The sequence below is a fragment of the Cynara cardunculus genome, assembly GCF_001531365.2.
Source record: "Cynara cardunculus var. scolymus isolate 2C chromosome LG 2, CcrdV1, whole genome shotgun sequence".
In the NCBI taxonomy this organism is placed as follows: Eukaryota; Viridiplantae; Streptophyta; class Magnoliopsida; order Asterales; family Asteraceae; genus Cynara; species Cynara cardunculus.
The window spans coordinates 68,962,900-68,973,516 of NC_037529.1; the positions used below are offsets into that span (position 1 = coordinate 68,962,900).

Below are 10,617 nucleotides of genomic sequence, written 5' to 3' on the forward strand. Positions count from 1 at the left end.
TGGGGAATTCTCTACGGCCTTCTTGCTCTCACCCGTGATGTAAAAGATTTCGTTTTGACCATCTTTCATTCGCGTCACGTAGTCCTTCAAGCTAGTCATCTCGTCTCCACTCTTGGTGGAGTGRTATCGGAGCAATTCCGCGAGTTTGGTCTTGTTTGTGGAATCTTCGTGGATACCCAGTTTGAGATTCTTGGAGAAGGCTTCGTAGAACTTGACGTAATCCTCCTTGTTCTCCGCAATCTCCTGGAAAAGTTCAATGCATTTCTTCACCAAGTTCTTGCGAATAACCTTCAGAATCTTGTTCTGCTGCAACATCTCTCTTGAAATGTTAAGGGGAAGGTCCTCGGAATCCACAATACCCTTAACGAAACTGAGGTACTCGGGTATGATCTCTTCACAGTTGTCCATGATAAAGACACGACGGACATAAAGCTTGATGTTGTTGGGCTTCTTCTTCGAGTCAAACAGGTCAAAGGGGGCCCGCTTGGGTACGAAAAGAACAGCCTTGAATTCCAGCTGTCCTTCRACMGAAAAGTGCTTCACRTTCAAGTGTTCCTCCCAGTCGTTGGTGAGACTTTTGTAGAAAGCTGCATACTCTTCCTTGGTGATCTCCTCTGGCTTCCTCATCCAGATGGGTTTTTGTTTGTTCATCAAAGACCATTCATGAGACACTTCTTTAATCTTCTTCTTTTTCTTCTCTTCCTTCTCCTTCTCTTCATCAACCTCCTCAACTTTGCCTTCCTCGTCTTTCTTCTCTTCGTCTTCATCTTTCTTCTCTTCTTCATCCTCATCATCGGATATTTCCTTCTCGGTTGTCTTCTCGACCCAAAGGGAGATTGGGTAGCTGATGAATTCAGAGTGCTTCTTAATCAGATCCTTGAGCCTGCGCTCCTCAAGGTACTCAAGCTGGTCCTCCTTGAGATAAAGGACAATTTTAGTGCCCCTGCCAAGGGGTTCACCTTCATCCCGGGTTACTGTGAATGACCCACCAGCCTGTGACTCCCAAACATACTGTTCATCATCGTTGTGTTTTGTGGTGACAATGACTTTCTCTGCAACCAGATACGCTGAGTAGAAACCGACACCAAATTGTCCAATCATGCTAACATCAGCACCAGCAGCAATGGCTTCCATGAATTCTTTGGTACCAGAACGAGCAATGGTACCTAGATTATTCACCAAATCTGCAAAAAGATTGGGGCATATAATGGTCAGAAAGGGTGTATACTTAATAGACAATGCTTCATCTTGTTCATTAACATAAATGTAACAAAATGTCTCACCTGCTTTAGTCATTCCAATTCCACTGTCAATGATGGTCAGTGTGTTGTTGGCCTTATCGGGAATGATGTGGATGAACAGCTCTGGTTGAGCATCTAGCTTGCTCTTATCAGTCAAGCTCTCAAAACGAATCTTGTCCAAAGCCTGCGTGACACATTTCAAGTCTATATGAGATAACTTCATATCACACAAATGCAAAATATATGGTTTTTAAAGAAGCAAATATTAAAAATCAGGGGGATGTTAAAATCATGGATTTGATAAACAATTACCGACAAAAGATATTGTATCACTCTTGTTCAATTAAGACGTAACAGAAAAACAAATACTAATAAGAATGAGGGTTACAAACAATTTTGCGCATTGAACTAGAAAGCTAGAATAGATTTTTCATAAAGGAAACCCAAATCTTAGACAAGGTTGTAATTAATGTGCCAACAAAGATCCGGCAAAAAGAATTGTGATGTAGACACAACACAATTACTGAACGATATGTAGACCACGAATAAACATAATTCTCCAAAAAAAATTCAAAATAAAGATTCAAAATTCAAAGCCTCCAAAACAAAAACAAGTTCAACTCAACGGCTTCTCCATTTTGGAATTACAAGATTAATTGTATTACTACCAAAATATTTCAACAATTAATAAAATGTAATTTTCATTTCCGATGTTTCTTCAGGGTAATCATTTTGGGAATTCAAATTTAGAGAGTGGCACAATCTGTTGGAGCAAAAATTTTGCCCAAAATCCCTAAATCTGTTTTGAGATGCTCTAAGAAACTAAGTAGCTAGTGCATAATAATTTGATCTCCTATATGCTCTAAGAGGATCATCAGCCATCGCCACTAAAATGGTGCAAGTTTCAGTACAGAGAGTACTAACTCATTCACTTTTTGACTCCCGAATTTGGAGTCTCATACTTTCGCTCAATTCGTTAAGGTTAAACAAGCAAGTAATGCTTCACGATCTTCAAGCATCACGCTACTTTATACACTGACCGCATTCTTAGTGTTCTTTCCACCAAATTTGTTTGAATGAAATCATGTAAATAAACATTTGCAACTCATAACACCAAAATGAGGCGAAATACGATGTGTTCAAAGAGATAAAACTTTGTAATGGATCGATTTAACGACAAAAAAGTGTGTTCATCAAAGATGCCCTGGAAAAACACAATTACAACAACGAGCCGCATAGATCTTTCTAAATTAAAGCCAGAAACTCATAGAATAGCACATGTCTCATACAACTGAATCTATAAGGAGATAAACAATTGAACACATGAAAGTGGAAAAGAAATACTCACATCGGAGGCGTTGCTAACAAGCTCACGAAGGAAGATCTCCTTGTTGCTGTAGAAAGTGTTGATAATTAGACTCAACAACTGGTTGATCTCAGCTTGGAAAGCAAACGTCTCTGTTTCCGCCATTAACGATCTTCTGGTTCTACGACGACGAAGACTTGTTAGTGGAGGAAAGAACTAAAATCGACGATCTAAAGAAGAAAAGGAAACAAAAGGGTTGTGAGTCTCTCTGGTAGAGGCGATTTTATAAATAGTAAGGCAGCTAGGGTTTCTAGATCCTTCTATTTGAAAAGTATTGGTATTATTTCTTAAATTTACTTATCAACCCCTATATTTTGCTCAGTCTGTCACTTTGTGGTTTTATCTTTTTAGAATGACACTTTGCCTCCTTTTTAACTTAGGAGTAGGAGTGTTCGGGAAAAAAAAAAGTCGGACCTTGGGGTGTACAAAAATTGTCAACTCCTGAAACCCGCTAAGCCAACTCGCCAACAATCCAATTAGACTCAAACTATCAAACCGCTAATTAGAATGGTTGAAATTGGGTTACTCAAACCGCCACTAACATTATTTGGATTAAAATAAGTATGTGTGTGTGTGTGTAACATTATAATTTACATCCCAAAAAACATGTGTATATTTTAGTCCAATTTAGGGTTGTTTAACAGTTGCTGAATGGTTTGGTTCAATTTAGGGTTGTTATTTTAGTCCAAAAAAATGAGAACTGAAACCAGTCATTATCGGTTCCATATTTTACAAACCACAAATGACTATTTCAAAATTGTTTTGGATCCAAAGACAGGTACCTAGTTCTTATGCTTACTCTTAGTTGTGAGTCTCATTAAGCTTATTAAACTACTAACAAACAAACCCATAATACACAAAGTGACTCGTTGATCGAATAAAGTATCGATCAACGAGTTTATCAAGATACTGAATCTTGTTATCAAATATATATATATATATATATATATATATATATTAATTGGGCTTAAAATATATCCAATAAAGTGGCCCAACACCAAGTCTATTATTCTAACAAGAGAAAGCCCAATTGCTCATATGGCAAAAAGTAAGTAGTTTGATGGTTTCCAAATCCCATGAATGAGTTGATGGGTCAAAACATAATTTTGTCTAGAGTTGTTTACGGACAGGACGACCCGTTAGACCAGTCTTGTATGGTCTTATAGAAAAGCGGACTTGGATTATTATTTTCAAAGAAATGGACGAGTCTGGACTAACTTATTAAAATTAATGGGCGAACATGGACAATTTAAAAAAAAAAAAAATTGGACAGGCCCGTCAGACCCATTAATGTTTTTATAATAATTAACTTTTGTAATTAAAATTTACAGATAAAATTGAAAATTCGTAATACTTACCGATTCCTACTTAATTATGACTCATGATAATAACATTATTTAAAAATCTTAAATTTGAAAAAATACATTTACCTCAGTTGATCAATTCTTTATTTTCTCATTTAGTCATTTTCTTTATCGATACTTCATATTTAGCGAAACAATTTATTTCTAAAGAATGTATATTGTTACATATTTACGTCAAATTTTAAGTTGGAAAAATTGTTATGTATTTTGAATTATTTTACATAATTTGTGTTTCTATATAAGTTTTGTTTTCATACAATATAACAAGATTTTTAAGCCCGTTAGCCCGTGGGCAAGACCGAACCGTTTATAGGACGGGTATGGGTAAATTTTCAAGCCCGTAAAAAAAGGCTTGATTTTACCATATTAGGCCCGTTGGACAAAAAACAGGTTAAGCACACGAAATGACTTTTGTTTCGCTAGAATTATGTTTTTTTTAATTATATAATATTTATATACGACAAATGCGACAAAATAAACTCACACGTCATCCTCACCTTTGGTGAGATTTGAACCCCTGACCTTGTACGAGACCAAAGACTACAATAACGCTAGGCCAAAGGTCATTTGATCGTTAGAATTATGTTAATGAATATTTTTTAATTAATTGTAAGTCTATAAAAATGTTCTGAAAGCATATTATTTTCCTCGTTAAAACATGAGTTAGAAGTCGTTTAATAAATGTTTACCAGATAAACGCTTATCGATAAGAGTCATCACCATTTATTTACCTTGTCGAGTAAAATTTTTGGGCACCAAAATGAATTTGCTCGTAAGCGTGTCTTACCCAATAGGCTTAATGGGGCACGGGGGCGGACCCATTAGGAGCTGAGTGAACTCCCTTCGACCTGCTCACTCGATTATTCCAAAGATAAGAAAAAAAATTAAGCTGTCTGAAAGGCGGACTTATATACAAGATGTCATGAGTTTGAACCTTTTAGGTGAAAGTGTCCGCTTTTTATATTTTATTTTGTTGGGCTTCAGAGCTAGCCCAGATCATTTACTCAGGCCCTATAATGTTATTTCTGAAGAAAAAAATAAATTGCATGAAAAAATAACGTACTTTAACTTGATTCATATTTTCGATAATGTATTCTCAAAACTTCTATTTTGGTACCAAAGATGTAAAGTAAACGTTTAAGTACCCGTATAACTGGTTGAAGCATTAACCGGTTATAATGCTGATGTGGCGAGTGATGTGGTATCCAACTCAGTATTATTTGCTGACATGGGCAGTGACATGAATTTTTTTAAATCTAAAATTAATCTCTTTTTAATATAAAATTAGTCTTCAACCGGGTACTTAAATGTTCAAAACTTTACATCTTAGATACCAAAATGGAAGTTTTGAAAGTCGTTACCCGAAATAAGAATCAAGTTAAAGTACGTTACTTTTTTCATGCAATTTGCCCTTCTAAAAAAGGTTAACAACAAATATATAATTAAAAAGATTTAACTCACAACTTCAAGTACAATTATAAGCATTACTACCACTATCCGTATGCAACTTTTTTTTTACTTTTTCTCCCATTTGCATTTTTATTTTCTTTTCATGATTTATTTTTCTTCCTGATGTCAACTGATCCTGAAAAAAAAAAAACTACTGCTTTTTATCTCATTTTCAAGAAAAGTATATATCTTTTAATTCATCAAAATCGATTCCATTTGAAAATTTGTGTTTTATTTCTCAAATCGACATAATTGACTTTTCTTATATCAAACTAAGTTTGACTTTTTTTCCTCGAGTCAAAATGTGATTTTGCGGATTTGATTCGCCTTAAAGGTGCACTCATTCAAAGAAATTCCTACTTCTGTCATTGGTCGGGTAAGTGTCTTTTTCCTCACTTTCTAGAAGAGTGTCACAGGCTGTGCCTGAACTAATCCCAACAAATTGTGACTGTAAGAAAATCAGTACTAATAAACTCGGTTACCATAATTCTTGTCTCAAATCAACACAGTTGAATTTTTCCCTCAGGTCAAGAGGCGATTTTACGGATTTTTGATCCACCTTAAAGGTGCATCTGCTCAAAGAAATTCCAACAACCGCCACTGGTCACGTAAGTGTCTTTTCCTTCACTTTTTAGAAGGATGTTTCAAACCATTTCTGGACTAGTCCCGACAAATTATGACTGCAAGAAATTAGTCATGATAAACTCAACTGCTACAATTGTTGTCTCAATTAACTTTTCTTAGGTCAAACCGTGTTGATTTTTTCCCTTGGGTCAAAATGCGATTTTGCGGATCTTTGATCCATCTTAAAGATGCACTTGTTCAAAGAAATTCCTACATCCGCCACTGGTCACGTAAGTGTCTTTTCCTTCACTTTTTGGAAGGGTGTCTCAAGCTATCTCTGGACTAATCCTGACAAACTGTGACAGCAAAAAATCAGTCTTGATAAATTCAGTGATCACAATTGTTGTTTTTCTCTCACTTACTGAATTAGATTCTCAATATTTACTATATTTTTACCAGGTAAAATTATCAGTAACTAAAATCCAGTAAACACTTACCAGATAAAAAAAACCCTTATTTTATTGTTTTACCGAACCTATTTAAGATGCTTTCAATTTTACGTTTTAAAGAAAAGGCGCGAATGTGCATATGGGCAAGTAGCCGTCAGCCGTATCCACGTTAGGTGCGACGGCAGGCAGGAAAAGCTTCCATGCATCTCGCCCACATGTCGTACCATATGGACCACATGTACTCACTATTTTACTTTTTTTATTTTATAATTTTTTAAATCTTTTAAATATTAAAATGTCAATAGATATTATCCCAAATTGTAAACAAGGAGTTAGTTTACTAAAAGGTCATTTACCAAATATTTACCCGATAAATGGTTATCGATAAAACTCAACATTTTTATTTTTTTACCTGATAAGATTTTAGTCCACTAAAATGGCATTGAATACAACAATTTATCTGGTAAGTGTTAATCATGGTAAGAGTCATCGTTCTCACTTATCGGATAAGAGTCTCGGTCCTTGCATTGTTCTTACCGAGTAAGATTTTTGGTCATTGGCAAATTCATCTGATAAGGTAATGTGACTTGGTAAGCACTTACCCGGGTAAGCGTTTGGTAAACGGCCCATAAGTATTTATCTTGGTAAGTATTACTGGTTCAGTTATTTTATTGGTTAAATATAACAAAACCAAAAATCTTACCCAATAAGAGGGAAGACAAAGATCAAGAATGTTATCAGGTAAATACTTATGACGTTATAAATGCTTACTGTTAGTTCAGTTTGATGGCTATGAATGTTACCTACAAAATCAACGAGAGTGGTGTCTTTTGTCGGTAAACGCTTACCCGGTAAATATTTGTAAACAATCCCTAAGTATTACTTATATTAAATGACCATTCATCTGTACAGTATACACATATGCATACAAGTAATTTGTAAGTCATTTTTTCAGTATGCACATGCGCATAGAAATCGAGAAATATATTCGATTATTTGTATGTACATATACATACAGTACAAGTGAATGTTTATGAATGTGTTTTTCAAATTTTCATTTTTTGAAAGTTTCTCCCTTATCATCGTAATTATAAATCATTTGACAAAAAAAAAAACTTTTAAAAATCATTTTTATGCATGAAGTACTGTTTATTGATGCACATTACTTAAAATTCAAGATTATAAGTAAATTGTACGTAAATACAACTTATTAAAGATCCATATTTGATTTCGTATAACTAACGACAAACAAATATAATCAAATACATGAAAACATTTCATTTTAATTATAAAAAAATCTAAAATATAATAAAGATAATCATTGAGTTCTAACAGAATATTTAATTATTATCTTTATAAAAAAATATTATTGAACCAAAAATAAATTACTTTTTTATTAATCCTAATTATAATAAAAAATATTGAATTAAAGAAATTACATTAAAAAAAATGAGAATATATAAATAGTTAATTTGATATTAATTTCGATATATGTTTTTTTCAAAATTTTATAATTTATATTTTATTTTAAAAAATGTTATTTTTTCAAAACCACATAAAACTGTATTATAACTTCGACAGGAGACATAATAAAACAAAGATTAAAATCGAGTTGTGTCTCGCTGCATTGTGCAAGTAACCCTTCTAATAAATCATAAGTGATATACCCGAGACAACTTAAGACTTGGGTTCACGTGACACCAGTCTGTTTTCGTGAGACTACTTTTTTACACTTGAAACTTCATAGCAAAATCATCACATTGTTTTTACTGTGAAGGTTCGACCTTTTTATTTACCTTCACAGGGTTTTAATGTGAGGTTTCAAGTGTAAAAAAATAATCTCACAAGTCTTACGAACACAAACCGGTCTCACGTGAACCTAACCCGACAACTTAATAATATTATACCGACTTGAAAAGTTTAAACTATAATAAATTTTATTAAAATAAAATAAAAAAATTGTGAAGTATTTACATATATTATTGTCACGTGCGACCACTTATAAAAGTAAAACAAGATTAGATCTCGATTCACAACAATAAAAAAAATATGACTTTAATTCAAATTTATTCGTTTAAAAAAATATATATTTGTATTTTATTAAATATAGAAATAATTTACATATATGTTTCTGACTGTAAAACATCAGTCTTGATAATTTCAGTGATCACAATTGTTACGCACGACATCTGGAATCAAACTCAGGGTATATGAAATATTCCACCACATCCTTCTGGACCTTAACCACTACGCCACAACCCTTGTAGTTGTTTACGTATAAGGATAGTTACTTAAGAGATTCTTTTTGGTGGCTCTCGTGTATTTTTTTAAACGCATTATGGTTCTACACATTCTTATATATACCTGTGAACACGTATGAGCACATTCTTATGAATACATGATATTACAACACACATTCTTATAAACATCGTTAAATACCATAAAAGTAACTTATACATGAAAATTTGTAACATCTCGTTAAATACTATAAATCTAACTTCTACATAAAAATTACCTATTTACCCTTCATCATTAAATCAAACACTTGAAGTAACCTCTATTAAAGAATTAATATTATTGGTCCAATAAGTTTACAAAGTTAACATCATATTCTTGGTTAACACAAGATCTTACCCATAATATATACTGAGGTGTTGTTCGGTTAGTTTTCATCAAGTCCTTTATGAATAAAATTATCTGTATAGATTAAGAAAGTTTCTGTTTGAAAGAGTGTTTCATAGATGAAATAAGCATGTTCTTTAATTAAGAGGGACACGTTTGAAAAAAAAACTTGGCTTTATACATAAAGTTCCTTCGTAAAAGCTTAATAAATAAGTCATTTTTTTATATCATTAAACCTTTACCAAACAGTCATGTATAAATCCCATTAGAAAACTAATAAACATGCCTTATCTATGCTATATTATAAAACATTTGACAAAAAGTTTTAAAAACCATTTTTTATGCATAAAGTACTATTAATTAATGTATATTACTTAAAATTAAAGATTACAAATAAATTAGACATAAATACAACTTATTAAAGCTCCATTTTTGGATTCGTGTAACTAACTATAAGTAAACATCTCATTTTAAATATCAAAACTTTAGATGTAATTAGAATAATCTTTGATTTTTAACATAATACTTAATTATTATCTTTATAAAGAAATATACTATTAAATCAAAAATAAATTACTTAAATTATAATAAAAAAAATTAAATTAAAAAAAATTATACCAAAAAACAAAAAAAAAACAAAAAATAGTTAATTTGATATTAATATCGATATATTTTTTTTCAATATTTTATGATATCTTCAAATTTATATTTTATTCAAAATTAAAAACATTATTGTTTTTTCAAAACCATGTAAAACCGTATTTTATCGATATAGACAAAAAATAAAACAAAATATTAAAATCAAAATATATCTTACTATATTATGCGAGTATCCTTCTAATGTCATAAAAATGAGTAGCAAAATAAAATTGAAAGTGTTACAAGTGAAAAGGAAACAAAAATAGTACAATTGAAGAGGATGCATGTACTTTTGGTGACAATTACTTTGCAAAGGAAAAAACCATGCAACAAACCTCATAAAAGCTAACATCCAAAACACCTCAAACCATGTCAACCCACCTTACTTGCATTCACATTCTCCAATATTTCTATATTTTATTAAGCCCTTTATCAAATGTTTATTCAGATAAACACTTATTAAATCATATTACATTATCAGATGAATATGGTAATGATAAAAAAGCTTATTCGATAAGAGCGAGACAAGGACCAAAAATCTTACCCGGTAAGTGAGACAACGACTCTTACCATGGTAAGTGTTTACCGGGTAAGTAAATGATAGTGTTGAATTTTACCGGATAAGTATTTGGAAAACGACCCCTTATACTTTTTTTTTGATCAACCTGGATATCCAACCCGCTATGCGAGCCAACTAATCTCAGGACGACCACCTGCTTTGCAGGTAGCTCGGAGTCACCGCATTTGAACCTCCGTGGCCACAAGAAATTTTTATTCTTCCTTGCATTTGAAAATAAGTTGTTATTTTATGCATTTAACCCTAATATATAATTAGCATTTTAAATTTAAAAAAAAATGGTGGAGGTCGTCTACTACAATTCTTGTATAAACAAAACATGGGGTTTCCCCCTCAACAATCCCCA

At 32.4% G+C, this 10,617-nt stretch overlaps 1 protein-coding gene across 1 annotated transcript; it reads right to left on the reverse strand.

The window, feature by feature from the left end:
* Nucleotides 1-2,833, reverse strand: LOC112506377 (heat shock cognate protein 80-like; the record flags this gene model as incomplete). Its single annotated transcript, XM_025110383.1, has 3 exons — nt 2,590-2,833; nt 1,284-1,425; nt 1-1,184 (listed from the first exon to the last, which is right to left on the reverse strand). Coding segments are annotated over exons 1-3 (1,449 nt in total), but the record flags the coding sequence as incomplete, so codon positions are not given.
* Nucleotides 2,834-10,617: the final 7,784 nt, after the last annotated feature.